This window comes from Mauremys reevesii, linkage group 19, assembly GCF_016161935.1.
Source record: "Mauremys reevesii isolate NIE-2019 linkage group 19, ASM1616193v1, whole genome shotgun sequence".
NCBI classification, from domain to species: domain Eukaryota; kingdom Metazoa; phylum Chordata; order Testudines; family Geoemydidae; genus Mauremys; species Mauremys reevesii.
In genome coordinates, this window is record NC_052641.1 from 22,600,024 (window position 1) to 22,627,463 (window position 27,440).

General features: G+C 42.6%; 1 protein-coding gene across 2 annotated transcripts in view; it reads right to left on the bottom strand.

Moving 5' to 3' along the window:
- Positions 1-131: 131 nt before the first annotated feature.
- LOC120386761 (spermatid perinuclear RNA binding protein) overlaps positions 132-27,440 on the bottom strand; it is an 85,883-nt gene continuing 58,574 nt past the window's right edge. For both annotated transcript variants that reach the window (XM_039506506.1, XM_039506505.1), the window contains exons 6-18: positions 22,500-22,594; positions 21,985-22,080; positions 21,314-21,425; positions 20,755-20,852; positions 20,145-20,256; positions 17,311-17,403; positions 16,348-16,547; positions 14,344-14,502; positions 10,599-10,733; positions 9,225-9,365; positions 5,990-6,113; positions 3,402-3,446; positions 132-575 (exon numbers count right to left, since the gene is read on the bottom strand). In XM_039506506.1, the coding sequence (XP_039362440.1) occupies positions 499-575; positions 3,402-3,446; positions 5,990-6,113; positions 9,225-9,365; positions 10,599-10,733; positions 14,344-14,502; positions 16,348-16,547; positions 17,311-17,403; positions 20,145-20,256; positions 20,755-20,852; positions 21,314-21,425; positions 21,985-22,080; positions 22,500-22,594 (1,487 nt within the window). In that variant the 3' untranslated portion in view covers positions 132-498. The remainder of the gene's footprint in view (positions 576-3,401; positions 3,447-5,989; positions 6,114-9,224; positions 9,366-10,598; positions 10,734-14,343; positions 14,503-16,347; positions 16,548-17,310; positions 17,404-20,144; positions 20,257-20,754; positions 20,853-21,313; positions 21,426-21,984; positions 22,081-22,499; positions 22,595-27,440) is intronic.

The following is a 27,440-nucleotide window of genomic DNA, read 5'->3' on the forward strand; positions in this document are numbered from 1 at the left end:
AAAAGTTTCTATTGTATTACTGGTTTGGTTTTTTTAAATAACTACACTCTGAATTAAGTAGCCCTACAACACATACAGGCCATTAACTGAGATTCTGTGCGACTGCATTAGGAAACAGGCAGTACTCTGTGTTACGACAAAACCGTTTATTTGTGATCAGTGTTTTATATTCTATACATCCTTCACAAATTTAATTTTACATAATCGGATACTTCATTTAAAACGTAAGGTTTAAGCTTCTAGTTCTTCCCTATAACAGAAGGCTGGTATAAGTTATTGAAAATGAGGTAACATTTCACAGAACATTTTTTTTCTTCAAGTTTTAGAGAACTAAATTTGCATTTTGTTAAAATCAAAAAGTAGGAAAAGATGTTTCTTTACAAATGACTTTGCTCAAGTATGTGTTCAAAGAAAACAGGATAAAAAGGCTTTTTTCTCTTCTAACATTCTGTACTGTACTGTGTTGTTCAATCAATAGGAATTAGCTTCTGCCATTTGCTAAAAGAATGAGTAGTGGGGAACAGGATATGTTGGGAATTTCATAACTGGTAACAGAACCATTCTCTTGGGTATACCTACAGAGAGAAGAAACGGAGAGGACTCCAAATAAGTTCAATGATCCAATAAAGTCAAGTAAAAGCTTACAGTAGTGTTCTCATTAACCCTTTCCAGATGAGTCAGTCAATGAGCTTTGAGGGCATTGAATCCCATAAGCAGAACATTTTGTAATACTTTAAACAGGAGTTTTAATATAACATATTAGATTTTATTATCATTCTGATGTTTATTAATTTAGCATTAGCAATATGTCCCAGAAGTAGTCAGTACCATGTTACACTGAACCAGACTGGATTTGGAAAGTTAATTTAGAGTCTCATGAAGATAGTGGGGATAATCTATTTTGTTCAGTGTCCTGAAGTAATTTAACAGGCCAACTACAGCTGCAAAGATTTTAGACAGGAAATGCTGCTGTGCATACACAGAAGTCCTTAAAAAAAGGGCACAGGACAGTTTTGACAAACCTCCCTTTGGATCTGTCAAAACCAGGCACTGATAACTCAGTCAAGTTCCATATCCATTTAGACTTTCTGCATTTATTCATAGTGTACTGAAGTGGCAAATCTGGAAAGATTAATATCTGCCTAATCTCAGGATTATTATAGCGTTCTTGTGGCCTCACAAACTTCTGCATACTTAAATACTTTTTTTTTAATGGTTCCTATTTAAATTCTAATATTTAACCTACGTATCCATTTAGAAATCACAAAGCAGCAACAGCAGGTATTCCAGAGCACCAGATGATCAAAGTGAAACTTCCCAACATGCAACAGCTTACAAAGGCAAAGAGACATATTTACCTTACAGCCAGAAAAGCATTATTTCAGTACTTTGCATCACAATAAGACATTAAAACAGAAAAACTCTTTATGCGAAAAATGGGGGCAGCAGATTTCACAAGACTTTGAAGTCAGCGATATGCCACACGTAAATATCTAAGCGATTACAATTCAGGCTCCAACACAGATGTCATGAGAAGATGGAGGGGAAGGAAAAAACAAACCAAGAGAAAGAAGGATTGTAGGTAAAACTCCCAGCCCCACTGAGGTCAATGAGAGTTTTACCACTTACTTCAGTGGGGCCAGGACTTCACCCCATATTCTTATATATAACCTATCTGCCAATAAGAGATACGGATAGTCAAGTACCAGCCATCTTAGACCATCTCAGGGTCATATTCAATACCCACTTCTTAATGTTTCATACAAGGATGAGGGCTACAAAAGGGATTGTTTAAAATAAGCCACTAATGAAACAGGTCCCAAACTAAATATGTGATTTCCTGCTGGGTGAGTGGGTAGAGGTTCCCTTTGTTATCAATAATAGTGCATGAAAGATAATCAAGAAGAGAGAATATGCTTTATAGGAAATGCCAGTATCACCTGCTGCAATGTGAAAACAGATGGCCAATTCATATCTTTCTACTGAGATAAGAAAAGCTGCTTTAAATCAGAGGAAATTCCTTATCCGAGTAAAGGCACCTCATTGGCCAACTCCCTTGCCCTGCTCCACAGAAGAAAGCATAGAATGGTAGCAGCTGGTCCTTCATGGCAGGTGCTCCTAGCCACCACCAATACTAGAGCCGTAGCATTTTCATCATCAGGGTACGGCACAAGAGGCTATCGCTGTAGTTATAGTGTGCATCATTTAGAATGGAACAGGTTCTTTTGCAAGGTGTAGAAATCAAGTGACCCAGTTCCGTAATATTTCCCTGGTCAGATAAGGTTTCTACACTTGTAGTGTTATCAGGTGGAGTTACTGTTAGCCACCAATTTTATTCCGATTCGATCCGGAAGCATTAGGAAAATAACCCGGCACAGGAATGGTTGGTATAGTGAGGATTAGGTTTCCCCTTTGAAAAATTACAAAAAGGCTGCTGGAGCTTACTCATGTGGTTTTGCCATTTGAGAGCTACAGAATCTTACCCAGTTACAGAAGACAGGTTCTGTACACACACAAGATCAGAACTGGTTCTGAGAGACAGCGCCTTGTTTTACTCTGGTGTGTCGGAACATATCACTGACTCCAAACTGTTTTGCCCCCATTGCCACATAAACCTCATTCAAAGTAACCAAAAGGCCAGTTAGAGATCAACAGGCTTTATTAGTCTAGTATTTAAAAAAAGCAGACGGGGCGGGGGGGAGGGGGAAGCAGGAGAAAGTACTCTAGAGCTATGAGAGAGGCCCTAAGTTTATTTTAGTCCATATGAAATATATTGCACTGCCGTCCTAGATTTCACTGGGCTTCTTAGCAGGAAGAGGCAGTGGCAAGTTATGGTGCCTTAGCAGCCTGATCTCTAAGTAACCTACAAAAACTCAGTTAGCTTGACCCAAACAGCAGTATTTATCCTGCAACTACATCAAATGTGACTGGAGTGGTTATGAGATGTTGGTGGCAGTGGGCATTTCAAACAGCTGACTGCAGTAAAAGGAAACGCCCACAAGTCTAACTTACGGACCATCATTTTACCAATGTTTAGCCAAGGGGCATTAGAGTAATATTCAAGGATGTTAGATTTGGCCCTTAGGTATTCTTTGAATGGAGCACAACATTGGCTGTAAAAAGTAGGAGAACTACTTAAAAATATTCAATTTCACTATGAAAGGGAACAGGCAGTTAGAACAAGCAGTCCTTCCACAATCAGGCAAAGCATAGGCAAAAAGCTACTCCAACCAAAACAAGAACCACAAGGTTATGGCATCAATTTAAATGTCCTCGTCATATTTAAAGTGAGCTCTGATTTTCTTGGATCACTTGCAAACTCTAGGGCAATCTCTATTTTTGGACTGCCATGATAGTTTCAATACCATTTCTAGTTCAGTTAATTAACAGGTCATACGTACCGTAGGCTGGCGCAGCTGGGCTGTACCCATAAGGTGCCCCATAGCCTACAATACAAACAGAACAAGCGTTTGGCTTTATTCCCCCCAGCATATGAAGAATTGTATCAAAGGTCACAAACTTACTAACACAGGGGCCATACACAAAACAGAAAATCCGCTCCCATTTAAGTTAAAATACTTAAGCAGCATTTGGCTGTAATCATTCCAGATTCTGGCTGCAAAAATAAACAAGCCATCTTACGCCTTTTTTGGAAGCTTCAGCACAGAAGAGTGAAGCTCCACCTTTCTTTCTATTTTCCTTAATATTCTCTCTTGGTTGAAACTTTCCAGCCAATACTGTCACCCTGCAAGAGTTGGCAAGGCCCAGTTTACGGACTCTCTTCATAAAATACTGATATGACTTAATGCACAAAATAGTCATTGTCCTCAATCCCCCACTTAGGAAAAGGGAGACTTGGAGGCCTGGGGTAAAGGCCCAAAGCAGATATTTTTGGTGACTAAGAACACTGCCCTTTGGTTTCCGCAGAGTCCAGGCATATTCCACAGAAGGCACCTGAATGGCGGGATAGGACTTAGCACTGATGGCAGCTTAAAAAAAGTAAACCAAAGCATCCTGGGGATGGGAGGCATGCAAAGTTAGAGGATACATTCAGTTGCTGAATGAAACGGAATGGTGACAGCATTGTCCTTGGTTATTCCTGCTTGCTGTTTCATGAAGACTTAGTACCATTCATGCCTGGGAAAGCTTTTTTTGAGGGGGGTTAGGTTGGGGTGTGGGAGGCTGAAGAGGAAAAAGGTACGTAGGCCAAGAGAAATAAATGCTTAACAAGTATGATGGCTGGGAAATTAAACCTATTTCTGGAAGAATTCCATGCTGGCAAGGACTGTGCCTCTAGCAGGTTACAATGTCTAAGAAATAACTCCTCAGGCTGAAAAGCAGTTTCAGAAACAATGTTCAAGTCCATTAAAAATGAATTACTGGTTTTTAATATTTATGATTACATCAATATACAGGAACAATGTGGGTACCACATTGCTGACTGCGCCAGGAGGTAAATATATCCAACTACAGGGCTGCGCTATTAACATTTGGGAACTGATGAAGGGTGTAATTAGAGTTTATGCTATATCCTAAAAAACCTTGAGCACTAATGATCAGGGTTTTACTCTTTGGAAGCTAAGTGAGCATTGGCCATGGAACTTTGGAGGCAGAGAGACCAAAGAATAAAATAAAATATACAGAGATTCTCCTCCCACCCTCAACTCCTTCACATGATCTTCTACACCAGTGTGGTTCAACATCTTCAGATTGAAAACTCCTTATTCAAACAAATTTTCCTGATTCCACACCATATAAAATGAATAGACAATGATAAGCCTATGTAATTTGTTTGTGTAGCTGGAGGAGTTCACAGAGAATCCCTGACCTTGAAGGATAATAGTATGCAGGGAATGGAGGAGCAAGATTTTCTTTGCTTTAGATAGTACAATTTTCAACCCCTCACGACCACCCACTCCCTGGGTGTTGTAACCCACCAGGTGAGATGCACTATTTTAGATGAAGCAAAATATAGAGGAAACCCAGAAGTTGCTATGCACTTCCCTGTCTCTGGAGCTACAGTTTTGTTTATTGTGGCTGCTAACCTGCCAATGGGAATCAGCACTAAAACAGCCTGACCGGGAATGTGAATTCTACATGAAGGGGCCCCAAGTATAAATGGGAACCAAAAAGCCTTTTAATTTGGACTTGCAGTTTTGCTGCTCAAAGCAACGCGGCCAACATTACAGAGCAACGTCAGCCAGACTATGAATGTGAATTTCCTTCCTTCATTTCTCCCAACATGACAGCTGTTAATAGGCACCTCTGCTCACAGCCCCAGACTGTGTGGGGTGCTCCCGAGAGCACAATGGCTTCCAAATCTGCCAGCATAATCCCCACAGTTCACTACTCTGGAACGCATTCCAGCACAGCAGCGAGTTCCACCCCAACAGCCTGTCCCCAAGAGGACTGAAGAAGGGTCTCTCTTGCTGTGAATCACACTGCTCCTAGAGGAGACTCATCAGGTGGCAAAGCACTTCTCGCGGGAAGCAACATGCCCAGGACAGTATTTTAATTTTGCATGCACAAACAATACCCCTCTGCCCTTATTAAGGATAATCCTGTAGCATTGCCTAGAATGAGAAACTCTTGGTAAAGCCAAGCATCATACTAACAGGCATCTTCCAGGAGACTTCACAACTGGGCACAGAGTTGTGGGAATCATGCCATGGTGAGAGAGTTATGAGAAAGGCAGGTGTCAGAATTACAAAGCCCCAGGGAAAGAGTGGGAGCTGGATAGCTATTTGCTCATCTTCTATGCACAATAAACCACAAGCGAGATATGTTTCCAGCTCTACGGACTCTCTGACTTTTCCCCTTTATTTAAACCCCCATGCGTTTTCCCCATGGCTCTTCTCAAATGCTATAAAACTAAACAGGTCACCAGCATGGCTGAGTCTGACCCATAGAAAGGTGAACGTCAGCAGCCATAGTTCATCCATGGACAGTTGGGATGGACAGATCCATAGCTATTAACGCCATGACGTACCTGGTGCTATGTATCCAGTAGCAGCGGCTGCCCCAACAAATGCCCCTCGTGCTAAAGCGCCTCGTCCTCTGCCTCGAGCAGCCTGGACTGCTGCAGACACAGCTGTATTTACAACTCCTTTAGTCTGTGCAGAATAAAAAAAGGGTATGATTCAGAACATGATACACTAGGCAATCCATGTTAAACCAGCTAGATGATCTATGAATTCCATCTAATGCTATATTCAACCCACTAGGCTTGTTAAAGGCAATACACACACGCTCATTCCATTCTGAAACATAGCTGTGCAGAATTGGGGACTGTGGCACAGACCTATATGTGAGCTCACAAGTTCTCAATTTATAGAATCCCCTTCCCTGGACAGAATGAATGGAGCATTGGCAGCTGTGCCAACGGGCATCTTTGTTTCATTCAAACACCACACTGAGCTATGAGCAATCTTTCTGTCATGTGTGCGATGTGACTCTGATCACTAATAGGGCACCAACGTGCTACTACACCCTGCTACTGATCTCCATCTCGCTTGCCTGGGGGGAGCTGCAGGGACGTGGGGTCACTGCTGCAAAGCTGGATTTGTTACATCATCAGAAATCCTTGACACTTTTTGAGAGAGTGAAGTGCCCGGGCGAAAGGGGGAGGATATTGACCCTATTTCTCCCCACCTCTCTTCTCTGGCTTGCTGGCTGTTTAAACTGCTGTGCAGCCCAGCTTTGCCCTGCCCCATGAAGTGCTGAGCTAAGAGCTGGGGCAGGAAACCAAAAGCATTGGCATTTTTATTGTAATATTTCCCTGTAACATATCAAGGGTGAAATCCCAGACTTGAGGACCAGGATTCTACCCCAAATGAGGCAAGAAAGCCTGAACAAGAATTTTCAAAAATACAAACCTATCTTTATGCGCCTAAAGTCACACTTAGGGCTTGTCTACACCACGTTTAATTCACGGCAAGCTGGGCTGTGAATCTACCCCGCACCAGCTTGCCATGCACTAAGTGTCTGCGTGGACCCTGTTGATGCACATTAAACAGCTAATACAGGCTGATTTGGTCCCATTTCAAAAAGGACTAGGCTAACAATGTGAGAGAGTTAGTCTGTGGCCAGGGCAGATTCCCACCTCAGCTTGCCACTAACCGTGTGTAGATGAGCCCTTAGGCATCATTAAACTGGGTTGCCAGATTTTCAGAAGTATTGGCCACTCAGCTCCTGTAGGTTGGGTTGGCAGCTGTCAGATGACTAGCACATTTCAAAGTTTGGCCACTGCTTTTGACTCCTATTTTTTAGGAATCTTGGCTGCTTTGTTAGGCAGGAATAACACAGTTACCTGAAACACAGTTACCCTTCCTTTGGGCTAGTATGTGCAGTATCCATTCAATCTGATAGATCTTCTATGTCCTCACATGGAGACAGATTTCCATAGAATCACAGGACCTGGAAGTGACCTCGAGAGGTCATCTGCTCCAGTACCCTGCCCTCATCCCTGCCAGGTGTTTGTCTAACCTGCTCTTACAAATCTCCAGTGATGGAGATTCCACAACCTCCCTAAACACTGGAATTAATTGCTTTACTACCCTGACAGAACATTGTTCCTAATGTCCAACCTAAACCGCCCGTGCTGCAATTGAAGCCCAGTGCTTCTTGTCATATCCTCAGAGGTTAAGGAGAATAATTTTTCTCCATCCACCTTGTAACAACCTTTTATGTACTTGAAGTAATGGGCCATTTTCATGCCTGGCTATTAGGATCCTATCCGTTTTAAATGCTGAGTGTCTCTAGTGTTAAGAATAAATCCTTTGTAGTTCATTTTTATTTTCTGGCCCACCGTAAGATCTATTTCCCTCTTACATGTTTGAATAAATCCCTTGCCTTCTCTCTTTTCATTTTGTTATAATCTTAGTCCTTAATTACCTTCTGGTTCCGTCTGCTTATCCTACTCAGTAAATGCCATTTCTTAATTTTTTCTTCTCAAAGCGCACAATAGCTACTGTTGTGTAGACAGCTCTGTTGGTCTAACCATAGACTGCGCTGGCCAAACCTCCTTTAGAAACTCTGATTTTTCTTTTTAAACAAAGGGAGAGGTCTGCATGTGTGCATCAAACCGCATCGTTTCCCAAGCATAGTCAGCAGCTGCAAGCTAACTGGCAACCTCATGCAGCTTTAGAAGAGTCCTATTGACATGGCTTATTGCAAAGAAAGGAGAGCAGAATATGACTAAAAATCAGAGTGCCTGGATCTCAGATCATTCTCGGATCTTAACTGCCATTTTTGTCTGGAACAACATTCTTCAGGAATTGGATTTTAAAATAATAATGGAAGCTGAAGAACTTCCATGATGCAGGAACTGGAGGTCTCAGGGCGCCAGGGAGAATTGCTATAAACATAATTGTTAGGTACAGAACTTAACAAATACAACTGGCTTGTAATTTCTCTGAATATATTTTATGCTGTAGCAGGATGGAACAAAATTCATTTTTGCAAAGACTGGAAAAGAAATCCTAATTCTAGTTAATCTGCACAACGCAGATCAAAGCTGTAAGTGTCAGGACTTTTCCTGCATGTGACTTTCTGGAAGAACTACACGGATAATCAGCTTCAGTTGTGTTCAGTGTTAATCGTATAGAATGGAGAGATCAGTGTGGCTCTCAGGAACCATTTTAATGATTTGGATTATTAGACTGTAATGTAAAAAGAAGTCTGGAGTGAAGTTTTTATTAAACAAATCCTCCTCATCCAATGAAATGTTGCATTTGAAAAGGGATACCCCTCAAACAGTTTAGGCTCAAAATTCAACTTCATCTCGAAGCTTGATGTTGTGTCTATCACCAGACTATAAACAAGGTATTCTTTAAGTCTACCTCTGTTACTATCAGAGAGGCAGTGCAGTCTAGTGGGTATTGCACTGGAGTTGAACTCAGGAGACCTGGGTTCTGTAACTGACTCCGGCACTGACCGGCTGTGTGACCTTGGGCAAAGTCACTTCCCCTCTCTCTGTAAGACAGTAAGCACTTTGGGGCATAGACTGTTCTGTGTTTTTGTACAGCCCTCAGCTCAGGCCTCTCGGTGCGATTAACAAATTACTAACAACAACAGAGTAATAAAAACAAAGGACAGACCTGCTGGAAAACAACAGACTGAAGTCATGTGGTCCCTCCCTCTGCAGCCGCCATCATCCAATGCTACCCCAGGGCGGTGCTGACAGAGAATGGCACTAACTACAAAAGGCAACTAAGGATTCTTACCTGAGGGAGAATCTTCTTTTTCTTATTGTTGGCTGCATTAGGCCCAGAAAACAGTTTCTCAAGTGCTGCTAAAGCAGCGCTCGCTTTTGCCACCTTCTTATTTGGACCTGCGCCTCTGAACTTCTGCCCATCTACTTCTACCTGAAGCCAAGAGGTTAATTTAGAGCCAGTACTTTTCCTGGTGGGAACGACAACTCATATTTACAAACAGATCCCAGCTGGAATCATGAGCCATTTATAAAAAACTTCAACAACTAAGTCCAGTTATGGGTGAAATTAACTTGTATTTCCTCCAGTGAGTTCAAAGCACTCCACAATCAAGAAGTAATTAAACCCAATAGCTCCCTGTGATAGACAGTGATCACTTGAACCCTACAGAAATGGTGGGGAGGGATAGCTCGGTAGTTTGAGCATTAGCCTGCTAAACCCAGGGTTGTGAGTTCAATCCTTCAGGGGGCCATTTAGGGATCTGGGGCAAAAATCTGTCTGGGGATTGGTCCTGCTTTGAGCAGGGGGTCGGACTAGATGACCTCCTGAGGTCCCTTCCAACCCTGATATTCTATGATTCTTAAGTTGATTAACAGGACAGAAGTTAGGAATCCCATATCAACTTGAAACTGAAGGGGGAACTTAAAGAGGTCAAATACATATACTTGGGATGCAATTTGGCAGGAATTAACTGGGAAGGTTGCCATGAAGTCTTTGGTAGGCAGGATCTTAGCTTTATATCTCACCCAAAAACTATACTTTTAAATGATCCTCAAACCCCACAACATTTTAGGGGCACCTACAGCCCTAATCAATCAGCTTTGCACCCCCATTATCTTCAAGAACCTGCATTATGGCTACCCTTTGGCTAAAGAAAGCTGCCTTCTACTCTCTTTAGAGCCCATCAATGCTGATTCTGTGTCAGCCCAAGAACCTGCTGCTGCAGAGTAAAATGAGCCAGAGACTGAATCGGCTCCCTCTGCTGCATCATTCCTAACTCCTGCTAGACGGGCAACAAGAGGATCAAATCAGGGCACTCATGCAGGGTTGCCAGGACCCGTCCACGACACACACTGGATAGTGGTTTTGGTTACTCAGCTGCCCTCTCCCCACGTCATGTCAGGGATGTGACGTGTTTAGGGACTTTCATAACCAAATCCTCCTCCTCGCTGAATTATCCAGGGCAAGGAGGACATTCCCCTGCCATCTCCACAATCTCCTTGGCACTGGGAGATACAGGAACCTGAAAAGGTTACCGTCCCTCTTGTGGAAGAGAATGAACGGTAAGGCTCTGGAATAACATTAAATGGCAACAGAAAGCTACCAAGAGGACTGAAGCACTGTTAGCAAAACCACCTGCAGCTTTCCGAGCACTGCTGCACTCACCTCCATTACAAAGCGCTTATCATGGCTCCCACCTGTCTCAGAGATGAGCTCATACTTAAGACCTCTTCTTTTTTCATTTAGCTCCATCACTGGGTTTTTGCCACTTGCTGTGAGGATAGGGCCCTGAGTTCTTACCTACAGAGACAAGATACATTATAACCGTAACAGCTGTGAATGGCAGACACACATCTACAGCATGTCTGCCTATAACAGCTGCCCAACCTGGACAGTCTGGCTGCCCACCTGAAAAACGCCAGTATTAATCATCTTCCTTGTGTTTCTCTGCAACAGCCAGTTCTTCCTGATACATCCGCCTTAGCAGGCTCTCTAGGGACGGACCGGCAACAGAGACACAGCATTGTCAAAGCTTCAGTACAACCTGCTGCACCAGAACAGCAGATAGGAAGCCCCTGCCCCCAAGGAAAGCTGAGGGATGAACCATTTAAAAAATAAAATAAAATATTGCCACCCGCTCATTTCCGGCACAGCAGGCAGCTAGCCAGGCAGTGGGTGTCTCCATGACGAGTGGTGATGACCTTCACAGCACAGCATGGAGCATCATGCAGCTGGCTGAAGGACAGACCATCAAGGTGTCAAGTTTCTTGAAAGCAGCTTTCTGCTACTAAACAGAAGGGGACTGGCTTTCCCAGCCCTGCACATCTCTATTGCCTCATCTAACCATCCCCATGGCACTCCAATCTCTGAGTGGGGAAGCCGCAGAGTGTAGGTCAGACATGACAGTAGATATAGCTGTTCTCCTGGGTTAGCAATGCAGAGACAAAGAGCCAGTACACCAGTATAGCAAGACTTCATTATAGTCTGCTGTGCTGGAGACACCAAAGAAGAACACAGAAAATTAGGAGAGCCAGGCCAAGAAATAACTCGAGGGCACCTGCCCTCTGAAAATAAGGTCCCTTTAAGGCATCTCAATTTAGGCACCCAAAATCTTGAGTCACTTTTGAAAACCTTGGCCCTTGTAAACATTTGACTTTTTACATGAAAAACAGTTACGATTTGCCTTTAGTTAAAAATTATCTAAATAATTCTAGTTCTTTTTAAAACTGGGTTAAAAAGGCTAATATGATTGTGATGCTGTATGGAATATGGGAGCTACTTTATAATATTGTTGGTACCAATATTATAAAAGTGCAATGAATCTTATTAGGTATACCACATAAGGTATCACTGGAAAAGTTTTAATTCACTAGATACGGTAATCTTGTTTATATGTTTGTATCACCTTTGTATTGTAAGTTATAGATATGTAAGGTATATCTGTATTTCCAAACTTGTGCTGTGCATCTGGGTGACACCCCTAGACAGATTGGCATCAGCACTGCCCAGCATGCTTGATGGCTCATCCAGGGGCGTCAGCTGTACACTGAACTCATTGAAAGGGTCAGGGGCTACATCTTATGACTCAGCAAGGCATGCCTATAGACAGAACCCTAAGGCACTGCAGGCCATGTGCTGGGCGGCTTGTGTTTGAAACAAAAGAAATACAGGCTGCATGGCAAAAGACTATAGAAGGCAGCTGCATCTTCTCCATTTTGTCTTCATTCCTGCTTCTTACGGCTGGAGTAACTTTTCTACAAACTGAAGCTCTGAACAAAAGACTGAATGACCCATCCAAGCTGTGGATGTTCCAGAGGGACTTTCAAGCCAGAAAACTCACCAACACTCCTAAGAACCTGATATATGGACTCTGAAGTCTTTGTATTTATGTAATTGCTTTACCATTTAACAACTCTTCTTGTCCTTTCTTATTTCTTTATAATAAACGTTTAGTTTTAGATGCTAAAGGACTGGCTGGCAGCGTGGGATTCTGGGTAAGATCCAACCTAATACTGACCTGGCAATGTGGCTGGCCCCTTGGGGGTCAGAACATTTTGTAGAGTGAGCAGAATTTTTAAAATAACTTCTCACCTTACTGCACCTAGGTGCCGATTGGGAGTCTGAAAGTGGAATGGAATGCAATAAGAGGGCTGTGTGCTTTTTTTGGGTGGGGCTGTGGGGGGCTTCTTGGTAACCAGGGTGGGGATCAGAAGCACAGTTTGACTGGTTGGAGAGTATAACTTCAGTGTTACCCAACAGACTTGGAAGTATCCGCTCTCCTTTTCAGAGCCTGCCCTGACCGTGGCATTTCCAGTGAGGGCTACACTAGGCACCTCGGGTCACAATGATTATTAAGGTTATAAGTTGGTCACAGAAGTCTGGGATTCCGTGATTTTACATGTCCTCCATGACTGCAGCACCGGCGGGAGGGTGGGGCCTCCCAATAGGAGCCCCGGCTCCAGCTCCACACCACAGGGCTCGGGCTTCTGCGACTTATTGTTTATTGCACACGTCGGGTCTGTGACAAAAATCTCAGCCTTAGTGATTATACATTGTCTGGCTCTAAGTTTGAAGTCACATTATCTAAATGGGTTAAGTTATGAAGAAATCCACATTTCAATGTACTGAAAAGTGTCAATAGAGCAGGCAGATTACTTAAATTTATATTTCTACCAAAAAAGTACTTACATCTGAAAGGAGCATTATATCTAAAAATAAGGCAAGAATCTAGATCTATTTATCTGCACAACCTCCTGAGTGCATTACAAAGATATCAGCCACAGCAATGAAAATTCAAATTAAAGCTCTCGCTTCCATGCTTAACACAAACACTTGTCTAGAATTCCTGGGGATGATGATGATGAATGGTGGTACAAATGGAGATGGGGAGGGTGAAGAGGATAGAGACTATGTCTAGACCCGTCGCATGGCTGCGGCTGGCCAGGGACAGTGGACTCAGTTTGTGGGGCTATAAAACTGCAGTGTAGACACTTGGGCCTGGGCTCATCGGGTCTCAGAGCCTGGGCTCCAGCCTGAGCCCAAATATCTATGCTGCAGCCCCACAAGCCTGAGTCAACTGACCCCGGACTCAGACTCTGTGCCCACAGGTGTTTAATTGCAGTACAGACACACCCTCAGAGAGAACTCCGAATTGCTTGGTTTGTTAGCTCATGACAACTATGTAAATATTGGAAATGGTTTAAGAAAATATTTAATTAATAACATACTGCAGACCCCTTGCAACTGGACTCTTGGAAACATTCAGCATAGACTGGTCAAGTTAAGGCATTTGGTCCTTCAGGGAATACTACATTTTCCACAAATTCAGTGGGAAAACAGAAGCAGAATTTGCTCTTTAGTGTTCCTTAGTTAAACTCCAAGTCTCAAAATTAAGCTAGCGTAACTTTAGACTATAGCATTTTTCTAGTCCATTCATAAATACACATTTAAAGGCATGATAATACCTTTCACATTATTTAAATACATCCCTATTCATTGTGCTACTTTTCTGTACTTCTATCAATCTATAGGTACTTTTAATATAAAGACAGCTCTAAACAATGAATTATGTTCTAAAATAGAAAAACATTACACTTGTTACTTATTTGTCTTACAAGTGTGCCGAGATTGAGGTCTCAGCGTGCTAGGTGCACAGGAAGACTGTCTTACCCTGAAGAGCTTACAGTCTAAATATGACACGAGAGAGAGAGAGAATGATCCTCACTTTACAGCTCAGGAACAGAGGCACAGCGAGATGGAAGGGATTTGCCCACGGTCTCACTGGCAGTCTGTGGCAGAGATGGGAATTGAAACCAGATCTCTTGATTCCCAATCCAGTGCCTTAACTACACCAGGCCATTGTTCTCATGGAAAGCTCTCTGTCTCTGTGTGTTTTCCAGTGAATACCCACCTCTAAGGTAGAGGAGGTGTCAATTGTAGAATTTCCAGTATTATTGCTTGAGTTTGAAGAGACAGTCTCGTTTTTGCCTTCGGTATCTGATTTTTCATCAGAGCTCATGCACTCAATATCTGCATCAAAGCCAGTTGGGTAGCCCATTGCTTGTAATACCTACACCAAACGACATTAAATGAGATGTAAAACCAGTTTGGGGTTTGGAAGCGAATGCAAGGCTGATCATACAGCAGTAAAAAGGCCACACACACACACTTCAGGAGGTAACTCACTTTGAAGTTCATTTTTCAACAAGTTAAATACAGTGAAAAATCAAGTACTAATGGGAAAAAGGGCCCCAGCCTTCCTAAGCTGCAAAATATAATTGAGAGTTTCCAGTGTCAAATGTACCAGCAGTTCATAATTACCATTTTCCAAACTGAGGCTCCCATGTATAATATGGGATTAAAATTCAACCTATAAAATACAGAATCTATATGCAAAGTAAACACGATTCACAATTCCAGTCAGACCACACCCACTATGTAACACTACTGGACAGCGTGACCAAGACATTCTGTTTTGCATCTTAAGTTCCTTTCAGCTCAGCATATACAAGTCTGCAGAGCAAGGACAAGGCATCTCCTGGTGCCTTGGGGGTTCCCCTATGTCATCTGCAATGTGGGATGCTACACATGTAGCATCAAGCCCAGATATCAACGGTTCAGGTTCCCAGGTGGCAGCAAATGCAGGGGTTACCGTATGCCTGGGTCTTCCCAGAAAGGACCTCTTTTTTGAGCCTCTTTCTTCTCTGTTCGGGGGGGGGGGGGGGGGGGAAGGGCAGAGCGGGGGTGTTTCAAACAACAGGCAATGTCCTGGGGTTTTGCAGAGCAGACAAGCTGCAGCTCAGAAAGACTCCCAACTGATTCATTTCCCTGGGGAAAATGGGGCTGTGGGAGGCTCCGGCCAGGAACGGGAGCCACAGAGGGGCCCTGCGGGAGGAGGGCAGAATTCTTAATGATATTAAAAAAGACAATAATTATTGGGGCAAAATGTAGGTGTGAGGAGGACGGGATGGGAGGACACATACAAAGCCACATCGCCTGCAGAATGATACATTCTATCAAATACTTTTGGGTGCTTTGAGCATGAAAGCAAAAGGGACAATGGGACTTTCAAACTCCTAAATCAAAGGAAAATGGAAAGTTGCCAGATGAACCTTCTGAAAAGGAAGTTCACTCAAAATACATGAAAGGAAGCACAGATAATGACAGATGGGTTTGTTCTTGCAATTGCAGTTCTGCGCACTTAGATTCTCATTTTGTTTTTGCAGACAACTTTTTCTCCCTTCTCAGCAATACACACAGGGAAGGTCTGGTACAGCAGAGCCTGATCTATCTATGAATTTACATGGGGATGACTGTGGTGGCCATTTTTATTTACTAGACACCAACTCAAGTCTCACTGTTCTACCAACTCCAGATTTCTCCCACAGAGCCTCTGGAAAGGGGAACAATGAGGTATGGCTCAGGCTGCTTCATACTGATGGACCATCTGGTAACAAATTGTGATTCACCATCCTCTATTTACTGTAGCACCCGTGATGTACTAGGTGATTTCCAAACGCTCAAGATGGGATGGTTCCCTGCTCCAAGGAGCTCACAACCCAAGGAGAGCAACAGACAGGCAGAGTGAGGGGAATGGGAACAACAGAAGGATGAGCCATCATATAGTAACTAGCAAGGGGAACCAAACAACAAAACACGGAACCCAGCCACACTCACTCATCGACCTCTGGTGGCTTGGACAGCTCCGTTCACTTTTCCCCTCTTACCTGTTCACCATGCGATCTGGAAGTGCCAGGCACTTTGAAAAGGCTCAAGATAGCAGGTTTGATCCACAATGCCTCTCTTTGGAGGGTTTTCCCATTGATAGTTCTGATCATATCCGTTCTGGCTTTTCCAGGGTCCAGGGCTGGAATTATCAACTTAATTCATATTCAGATCTCCGCCTCAGCCTTACCTTCACAGCCACATGGAGCTTGGCCGTTTTCTTAGAAGGTCCTGATGCTTCATAGGTCGTACCGTCAACATCTACAGACATTGTGAAGACTGGGGCATGAACTGGACCCGACTGCGACAGAAGCTTATACTGAAGCCCTGGCCTGATTTGGTTCAGTCTCATCAGAGCATTCATGAGATCGATTGCTTTACTGTCTAAGACTATTATGGGAGAGGGTGGGAAGGGGAAAAAAAGATTAACAAAAAAGAAACGAAGTGAAACATTTTGCATTTCTAAAGCACCATCCATCTGTGCACTTAAGTGCACTACATAAACATGAATGAGTGCCAGCCATCCACTCCCCCAGTGGTTCATGACCATTACTCAATCCCTTTAGAGCTCAGAGCTCTGTACCAATCAGTCAGGTTCTTCCTGGCTGCTACAACTTGATATGAAATTTCACAGGTCATACGGTACTGCGAGTGCTACCTGCAGCCAGATCCCATATGAAACTAGGCACCAGGAGCTACTTGTTCACAATAATCCAGAAAAAACTCCTGGTTTGCATATACAATACAGGTGATCTGTCAATGGAATCAGCTCCTATCTCCTGTCCCAAATGTGGGATTTGAACAATCAGTTCTACATATTGTGAGGTCTTGGTCTGAGGCTGTTTGAGAGACAACTGCCAGACATTACAAATAAAATACCTGAACTCTTTGGACAACCTAAGTTTTAATATCACCTGCTGGAGTAACACGATCAGTAACGTGAGTCAGTCAGCCAGTCAAATGTGTGCAAAGAAATTGAAACCCACCTTTAAGCAGAGGAGTTTGAAGTTCTGAGCTCAGCGGGATTGAGAACACACACACACACGGCTCTTTCACATGCCATTCCACACCACCACCAAGAAGTTTTGGTGTCAGCTCCTACTATAACCAACAGTGGCTCCTTGAAGCCAGAACAGATAAAAGCTGCACTTACTTTTCCTCAAGTTGCGCTTCATCTTTTTATTTGGATCTTTATCATCCCCTAATCCATCTTCAAATGGCCTTTTCAGAGCAGAGGAGCCTGCACCTAAAAGGTAGTTCTCCTTGTAATATGGATTTAAATAGATAGTGGAAAACAAGGCAACAATCCCATAGCACCTGTCTGATTAGTCCCATTACTTTCTGCTTTGATGTTAACCTTATAATTAACAATCACCTGTAAAGGTTTGTATATAAGAATTTATATTGCTACATAGAAGAAAGCGTTAGCTTGTAACTGGCAGCAGAGGGTCATGCGGGGAGTCCTTAAGTTTCCACTGTTGCCTGCAGAGGTCCACAGTATTGAACTTGGCAACATTAGCCAATCAGATCACATAGTCAAACCTCCACTTTCTTACCAGCTCAAATACCAATAGTAAGGCCTACAGATGTTGTTACATGCATTCTAATCATCATCATCATCAATATCTGGAAATCTCTGCAAGAGATTTCTTAAGTCCAACAGTTGAAGTTTTATTTTAAAAGCTAACATTCTTTAGGGGAGCTGAAATCGGAGATCCACGAAAAACAAAATCAAACACGGACTTTGTATTTCAGCAAACTTCAAGGTTTTCTGTAAATGGAGGCAGCTTTGGTTCTTAACACTCAGCGCCACAGAAGTGACTGTCTCTTTAGTACTCTATTTCATTTACATTATTTTATATCTCACGTGTGCCAGCCCACCAGGCTGCAGGGCTGCTAACATTTTAGACATAAACAGTAGCATGACCAAAACAAACCTGTCTTCCTCATTCAATCTCATTGTTTTTATTGATAAGCTAACTCCAGCTGAAATACACAACAGGCCTATCAGAATACAGTATGTCAATAATTCTCCTGAGCTCGGCATCCATCAGATGGGGAAAAACTCTCTCTACTTCCATCATTTGCCATAATAGAAATAAATTCCCTGTAATAGACAGTGTCACCGGATCAATGTTCTCACTTTAAAAATAAATGGCTAGGACTGGCCTCACTATTATCTAGTGACAAGAAACTATTATTTCTGTGACAGTGCTCCAACTCCAAAGACATGATCTCTGAATTATAAAATGGCCTGGATTGAGCAAATGGGCTACAAGGATGCATTAATCAGATCTGACTAAAGGAACTATGCTCACATAACCAGTGAAAGGGAAATGCCAAAGAGGGTGGAAAAGGGAAATAAGTTTTAAAAATGCTTTAGAATTAATCTTTAATGTGGACTTTAGCAGCTTTATGACCTGGAGCAAGTCCTTTGGCTTGTTCCACTCACCATGATCTGAACTGCCTGTTCTAAAATCTCTGATATCTAAACCTCCACAGCAGTGTTCTTCAGTTAGCGGCGTGTGGGCCACATCTGGCCCACAAGGTCTTTCTGGTTAGCCTGCTGGGCGTCAGCTGCTCCGCCCTGCTCCCTGCTAGGGGCTCCGCTGTAAGGGCAGTCCCGCTACCTGGCTCCTGGGATCCCAGGGGCTCCAGCCTCTGGGCTCCCCTGCCAGGAGGTCCCTTTCCCTCTTGAGCTGCACAGCGTCCTCCACACCAACAGGTGCCAGCCCAGGGGAGGGGCAGGTCAGCATGGGACCAGGTAGGGAGCACAGGAGCCAGAGCAGAGTATCAGGGCCATCCTTGGTCAGAGCTGGAGCCAGGTAGTAGGGTCATCCCTGCAGCAGGGTCCCCAGCTGGAAGCAAGAGGAAGGGATGGGACAGGCTAGGGGGTGGGGTCACCCCCTGCTCCCCGGGTTTCTCCCAGCTCCCCCGCTGCCCCCTTTTTCCCAGCTCCCTGCACTCAAACAGTATTAAGGAGGCTCCTGTCTTCAGCAGCTACTCCCCTCTCCCCACCCTTGGGGAAACACTACTCATTCAGAGACTCAGGATTTTTGGTGAACTGAAATTTGGATGAACAGACTTTACCTGTACATGGCATGATTGTAAAGAGAGGAAAAATAAACCGCCGCTAATTGGACTAGCACTCTGTGCCCCATTCAAAAAAATCAGCTAACGTGCCACCTTCGGCACATGTGCCACAGGCTGCTAATCCCTGCCAGCCAGGCAAAGAACTGACATGCTTTCACTAGAGAGCAAACACAAAGAGCCCTCTGGCCCGCCAAGACTTGGGCAATGCCTTATTCAATTAGGTTTTCTGGGAGGCCGAATATCACTGCACTAAGGACCTGTGCCATTTTAACTCTGGTTAGAAAATATACTTCACATTCATTTCAGGGTCTAAGAGTGGGTGAGACAGATGGAGCTAGGAGGAAAAACAGGATTGCCTGATGTATTGTTTGGGTATTTGGAATACCACTGGAAATCTACTTCATTTTTTTTAATATATAGTCCAAGGTAAAAACTGTAACAATACTGTGCTTAGAGAGAGGTTTTTAGGACAATTTTATTTTACTTTACCACCTTCTCTAAGGGATTCTTTGCAGTGAATCTGAGCAGGGACACTGACCTAATATTGCTCATTTTGGCTTGTCTAAAGGCTCTTGCTCCCCTAGCACAAGAGACATGCATTACTTTACTCCCCATGCCCCAAGGAGGATATACATCAGAAGAAAACCACATGCTACACTGCAGTGTTTATATTTTCCACGTTCTTTTGTATGTTCTATTATTTAGTGACTAGAGACCGCTCATCGATTTTCCTCTCATAGTATAATCATTTTTTAAAAAGAAACATTCTTCTGACACACACAGCACATAACCCAGAATTTCACCAAGCTACATTCCAAAGAGCCAGTTTAGCACCCAGGTTACATCCTGTTTGTGTTTTTAATGACGTTTCCCCAAGAGACAGTCTGCACTCACCTTCTTTGTCAGTAACTGACCAGGAATATTTTTGAAAGGATTTATTTGATGGGAGAGGATCCATTTCGAGCACCTTATAGATCTGACCAAAGGCTGATAGCCTGAGCGCGTGCTAGGGAAGAACAGAAACGACACACATCACTGCAATGTTCTGCCCAGGTGTCTGAACTTCTGATTAAAACTCTAGACACAGGATCAACATCTCTCCTATGAGGAAGGACTCAAATCTCTATGGAAAGGGTTAATTACAGAGAGAGAGAGAGAGAATGAATGAACAGAAACAAACAGCTATTTCTGGGATACACTGTGTGAAATTCACCCCTGTTCAGAGCACCAGCACAGGACCTATGTGCCACAGGTGCTTAAAGCGGGACCTACATGAAGCACAGGCTTTGGGCTGGCCCTCTGAAGGAGAAAATTTCATTCATAATAGAACTCCTATATTCTCAAAACCTTTATTTAATCCTTCCAGAGCAGGGCATGAGAAGCGCTGCCATGATTCTACTGTAAGAACGAAGCCAGCCTGAGCAAAGGGGTAAACTGAATGCAGTGAATCGGATGTTCTTCAGCAGAAATGACACTTAGGTTCCTGGAAGCAGAGGTTTTCTACCTGAGCACTGTGTGTAATGGCTTCTTTTTGCTGCACTGTCATATAGGACAACGCGTCTGTTGGCTCCCGCTCACAGGGATCATGCAGGCCAGGGCCCCCTACAAAGGGGGAAAACAGACAGTTCAGAACATGTCAGAAACACCAACCAAAAGACTGTGGGAGTCAAGTGGAAGTCACAAGAGCTAAATTCTACTCTCTGATGAGTGCAGAGCCCCCATCTAGCTCAGTGAGGACTGAAATAGCCTTAGGAACAAGCTAACCCTAAGGTTTTACCCCCTAAACGAGCAGGGCCATTTAAATTGTTGTTGTCAACATTGTACACATAAGACAGCAGGCACTGTAACACCATTAGCACCACAACATAGGGACATTACAACTATTAATAGGGACAATATATTTTTATGTTAACCCTGGAGCGTCTCAATGTCTTGCTAACAATCCACATGCTAAGCCTCTGGAGAAGAGGCATTTTAAAACATGCAGGAATGGAAAACATGAACATTTCAAAACAGAGGAATGATCAATCTTTGGTGCGTCTGAATTTATTCTGGGCCCTTACCAGGAAGCAGAATTCCAGACGCCAAACACTCCATCACTCGTCTTAAGGCCTCCCCAGCGCCCAAGGGTCTATTACAAGTACCTATAGATTTTTCACATATAAGCTCTAGTGGCTAAAAGACATTAAATTAGAATTAGTACAGGTGCCAGAGAGGGGCTGCAGTTAAACACAAGAAGTCATTTCAAATGGGGATGAGGCGCTGCTCCTAGTGACCCCGGGGTGTTTGTTAACCTGTGGATTTCTACAGTGCGCAGCTTTTCTGAGCAGGAGGCTACCACCAACTCCACTGCGTCAGCTTACGCTGGGCTCACGTTTCCCAGGTTACACCTGCACCAGCCATGGCAGTGAGGCGCTTTTAAAAGTGTCAAATCTCTATGGCAAGGGGTGGATTCCGCAGAACACACGAGGCCCTGCCGACACTGTGCCCTTCGCCATGGCTTCCAGGCACCATACAGAGTTACTGAAATGGACACAAGCTGCCCCTCTCCCTCCTCAGCTCCCCAGGCATTTTTTTAAACAAAAGATTGTTTTAAAGGGTGTGACGAGGGAAAGAGAAGCAGGGAGCTGAGTTTCACATGCCCATTCTACAGCCCTCACAAGACACCGTGACCATTCACTGAAGGTCTGACTTTTCAAACCTAGTTGCCATCTGACTCCTGTTTCACACTTACCCATCCTTTTAGCGGTGCCCATGTGGGGACTCTGTTGCACAAATCACGCAGAATACGTAGAACAATTACACATGATTTTAGTCCATTTGCCCTGGCCTAAAACAAACAAAATGGTTCCAATACACCTGCTGAAATCCAGCCTTCAATTTTGCTTTTTAAATGTACAGAGTCCTGGAATAGGTTCTTTAATATGATTACTAATTAGCACTTAAATAGTTTCATGCAAAACAAAAAAAGTTACATAAAAGCAAAATACTGTGTTTTATAGAAAGGCAGGCTTAACAGTAAAAAGAAGCATAATGTTAAAATTGCTTTTGTAGCCTCATGACAACTATAGACCAGTTGGCTAGCTACCTAGCGTCCTCGCTTTTACAGAACAGCACTCGGAATTCGAAATTCTAGACTTGCACTCTAGAGGGGCTAGACAGAAATTAAAAGAGGCATTACAATTAAAAGTGTCTCAAATTAAACCTCATAAGGCTACAATAACAATAAGATAAGAACAAATAGCCAACCTGAAACCATTTGGCGTGCCGCAGAGAGGCCAAGGCCTCCAGGCATTTCTGCCTGTCCAATAAGTCCGGAGGATCTTTCATCGCAACATTATCTACTGGTAAAATGGGATAAAAAGAGACAGATACAATTTGACCAAGGGGTTTCTGTCACAGTACATAAAGAGTGGCAGCATCTCAATGAGCTAATAAGACTCCCAGAAAAAAATTAATTTTTTTTAAGTGCACTGTGTTATTTAATTCAAACAAGCCATTAAAAAGGTAGAAAATGTGCACATGTGCAACAGAAGCAAAAGGCATTCACTCCTTATACAAAATCGATGGCCACTGCTACAGACAATCTGGGATCTTATTAAAAATGTAGAACACATTTCAGGGCAGAAAATAGCTATGTAGCACTTTTCCTTCTTTCGTTCCTCCCTCCTGTTTGGGGTTTTATCCAGGTTTACTAACTGACAGCAACCTTCTCAACAAGGGGAAGATTTTCTTGAAGGAGAAAGTTTGCCTCAGAGGCAGGAAGCATTGAAGAATGATTTAGAGGTGCCTTTTGGGAATTTGAAGATGCTTCCAATTTATCTTATCAAAGCCACAGCAATTAACAGTGGAGACGTGTATTTCTCTTCAATATTAACCCAATATAAACAAATTGGAAAAAACAGAACTTGTGTTAATGTGCACTTTACATTTTGAAACAAGTTCTTTCACTCTGACTGTAGCGTGGTGTGTAACCAGGTAACAAATGAAAGCAGCAAAGAAGTTTTAAGACTTCTAGATCCTGTTAACAATTTCAAGATTTTTTTTTCTTTCATAAAAATCTTCTCTTCCCAACAGCAACAGAAGTTGTCTAAACAAACAAAAGTCGGAGTTGAGATGCAGAAGACTGAAATCTTCTGTTAAGTTTTACACTCCCACCCTGCTTTTTTTAATCCAGCATGTTACCAAGTGCTTCTAGCAATCACATCTCGTTCCATACGAAATTATTTCTCTTTTTTTAAAGGAACAAAGTATTAAAACCCTGATTCCGTAAACCCACAAAGCCCATGCCTAACTTCATTCATGTGATTATACTACCTCATGAGTAGAATTACACATGTCTAAGTATCTCTGCAGGATTAAGGGCTAACTTCCTTAGTCAATAGCATTTAACTGACAAGAGTACATACTGGGAACTAAACCAACCCATAGTTCAAAATAACCCTTGGAATAAATACACTGACTGTTCTTAGGAATCTATTCTAGTGCTCCTCTTGAAATTGGCAGTAACGTAGAAAAATACTGTTTTTCATCATTCATAACAGCTAATTCATATGGGTTTGTACAGAGACAGCTATGTGGGGCTGACTGAAATACAGAATCCAAACCAGCTTGTAGATGCCTGCCAGGTAAAGCAATATTCAGTTAACTAGCAAAACATTTAATTTTACTTAGGAGAAGCAGGAGAAAAAATTATACCACTGTATAAGGGCATGCGCACACCCATCCACACCCTTCCAGTTAATGTCCCAGCTGCCATTTGTTTTCACAGGTTACGCTGCATGGTATTGCTATTTTAATATTAAAACAGCCTCACTCCCCATGCTGTTGGCTAGGGAGACAGCTCTAGCAAAGCTGTAGCCATTACATCATGATGGATAAAAGGTAATGAAAAACCAGAGTGTAAAGCTCAACAGAAACAGAGACATTTTGTCTGACAGCTTGCGGGTTTAGTTTTCATCTGTTGGCTCTGCTCCCAGCGAAGGACTGAAGTGCTATATGCTTATTTTCTGACCCTGATGAACTTCGCAGCAGATATTTGCATTGTTTCTTGTTACCCTCATCAACATAATCGCATCGCTAAGATTCATCTCCACTCCTGTCCTCCCAATCAGAGCTGCAAAGTCTTATATGGGATTAGCAGGTATTTGTTTACAAGCACAAAAGGTCACATTGCATCACATCACTTTGGAATTTAAGACTTTTACTTTCAAATTTCCTCTTTGTTTACAAGAAGAAAATTGTGTTTTATGCTTACGAAAGTGCAACATTTGTTACAAATCTCTAAATGTTTCTGTAACAAAACCCTTTACTGGGGACAATATAAACATCTGCTTAAAGCTTAAAACAGCTACTGTCAATGAGTGATTAGAATCTTCTTTAAATGTTAGAAATGGCAAAGGTTGACTGACTGCAAAATTGTTCAATTTTAGCAATTAAGGTGAATTTGCAAGTCTATTAAGTCCTATTTCTAACTGAGATCGTACAACATTTTGCTAGAGTATGTTAACTGTTGATGAAGCAAACTTAATTTTACCACTAACTTCTAAACCAGAACCTGGTGTGTATTGTCTATTATTGTACAGGTGACTAAATAGGCTTCACTGTAACTCAGCATAAATACAACAGCCTTCTTTTGCAGTGGCATGTTGATGCTCATTAGAGGTTAAAGAGGCCAGGGTCACTGAGGCCTTTAAAAATAGTGCATTCATTAAATTAACACTTGAGTTTCCAGGGCAGCTTTTGCAGATGTTGCAGGCAGTCAACATTTGGGTGCAAGATTCTGTTAAACAGAAAGATGGAGAGAACAGGCAGTGAAGAGGGGTAAGCAACTTGCAGCAGACTCCCTTTGGACACCCTCACTAGAATGGCACGTTTCTTCATGCTCTGCTAGTCAGGAAAGTGAGACCCCATCAAAGTTTTCAAATACGTATGAGGAGCTTTCTTCTTTTCCTTTTTTAGTTCTAAAAAGGACACTCAGCACTGATGAGTTTGTTAAAAAAAAAAAACCCAGCCATTAATTCAGAGCCTGCAACGCATACAGAACGAGTCCTTCAATAATCTCCCCTGCCAACATCGTTAGTTTAGAGCTACCAGGGCTACTTTCTGGAGAGGAGGCAAATCTGTGGCTTGCTCTGCAGGTCCTTCAAGGGCACTTGTGGACACCAAGAACATCAATGATTCTCTCTGCCCACCGAGGTCCTGGGTGTCAGACCGATTTCGAAGCAGTTGCTCGGTTACTGAACTCGGTCATTTTCAGCACCATCTTATTTGGGCGGCCGAAGTTACTTCTTATTTTGAATGTACATGTTCAGTAACTGCAGCTATTTGCAGAGTGGCACTGAGAAAGCCTAGTTCACAGAGATCCTGTTCTTTGGTGGATACGAGTGATATTAAACTTGACGAGGACAAATTTCATTCTGACGCAGAATGCACCAGATTCAAACATTTGACCTCTCCATTTAACAAGGAGAAAACAGAGCTGGTACAATGGCTCCAAGAGGATCACTTGGAAGGAATATTGAAATGCACACACACTGGTCTGGTATTTGTTTTTTACTACCGAACAGCAAAAACAAATAGAACAAACACCACATTTTAAGCATTAACGCTTCTCAAAAAAAAAAAAGAGGGGGGAGACTAAAGAAACCCAGGAATGTTTGTTCTCTGCATTCTGACATCAGGGCATGAAGGTACACGCGACATTCCTACAGAACGAATGGAAGCACTGAAAGAATTCCATTGCACCTAACCTTGCTTATTTGGTTAGAGGATAGATTAGTGACTGTAATCAAACCATACAGCTGGAAATCTTGGTCAGTTTCACCCAGCCTTTCCCCCAGCCTCTTAGCATACTACTAGTCAGCTGCCAACTAAGGAACAGAGAAAAGCAGCAGCCGGAATAGAATGGCTCATCTTACTAGTAAGATGAAAAGCAAATAATGAAGAACTTGAAAAGCTTTTCTATCAGAAAAAAGTAAATAAGAAAAGCGAGGAATAGTTTTTAAAATGACATATGAAATACACCTGTATTTGGCTGGCATTGTCCAGGAGCATCAAAAGAAGGGTTGCAATATTTTCCCTTTATAGTCAATTATTTTTCCTGAATCTTTTTTCTACATATTTCCCCTTGATATTAGATTTGAAACTTTAGTCACTTAGTAAATCTAAAATGGCTCAAAGTGACTAGAGGTGGTTGTAGACAGTTGAAAATTTTCTCTTTTCCCCATCTAGCTGGTTACTTAATACAGTAAGAAAAAATGTTTGATTAACTTATGAAGGGGAATATTACAAGTTTTCTTTGTTCAGATAAACTAGGGAGTGAACTTCACAGAAACTGAAGCCAACTACAAAAGAATCTGGACTTCAGAACAAGGTGTGTTAACCAGTTTACAATCATCAGTTTTATGGTGGGGTGGATCTAACAACAGCTCTTATTACTAGCACTATCACAAATTTGCAGAGATGATCTTTGTAATTAAGAGGTGAACTGCAAGGTTTTGGAACAAAGTTTTGAAAAATATTTTAATATCCTAAATCAGTAACAAAACAACAAATATATTAAAACAAGAAAGCATGAAAATGAATGTCCTCATTCAGCTTAGCAGACGAGTCCCAAATTAATGAAGTCCAAGTTTCTATTCCAGCAGATGAAGGTGCTATCCCCTCCTGAAAGGGATCACACAGGAAGAAACATTTGTGCAAAACTGCATGCACATTGTGATGTTAAAAATACCTTCCCATAAATTTTTGTGCTCAGTCTCACGAGTGTGTATCTATTGCAGTGGAAACAAACCTCAACTCAGCACTTGCCAGGAAGTTGAAGAAAATGTGCAGCAGCCTGCAAATATCTTGCTTTTGTTTTAAAGAAAAACAACTGTGTTTTTGCACAAGAGCCTCATTAGTGATTTGGGAATTCTGGGACATTTTTATTAATGAATCTTTGCTATGCATCTCTATTGCAAGATTCTTGCACTTCCAACTGCTGCCTAAGTGCTGTATTTCACTTGAAAAAAATCAATCCTTCCTGCCCGCTCCCCACAAAACGAAGAGAAACTGACCAACATTTCTCAGTGTATTGGTATTTCATGTGGGAAGGGGGAATAAGCAAAGGGACTTGTGGCAAGTCTAGAAATGGGAAAAGAGCAACAGGGAGTTCCCTAGCCCACGTGGGCCCAGCTGCCTCAGTTG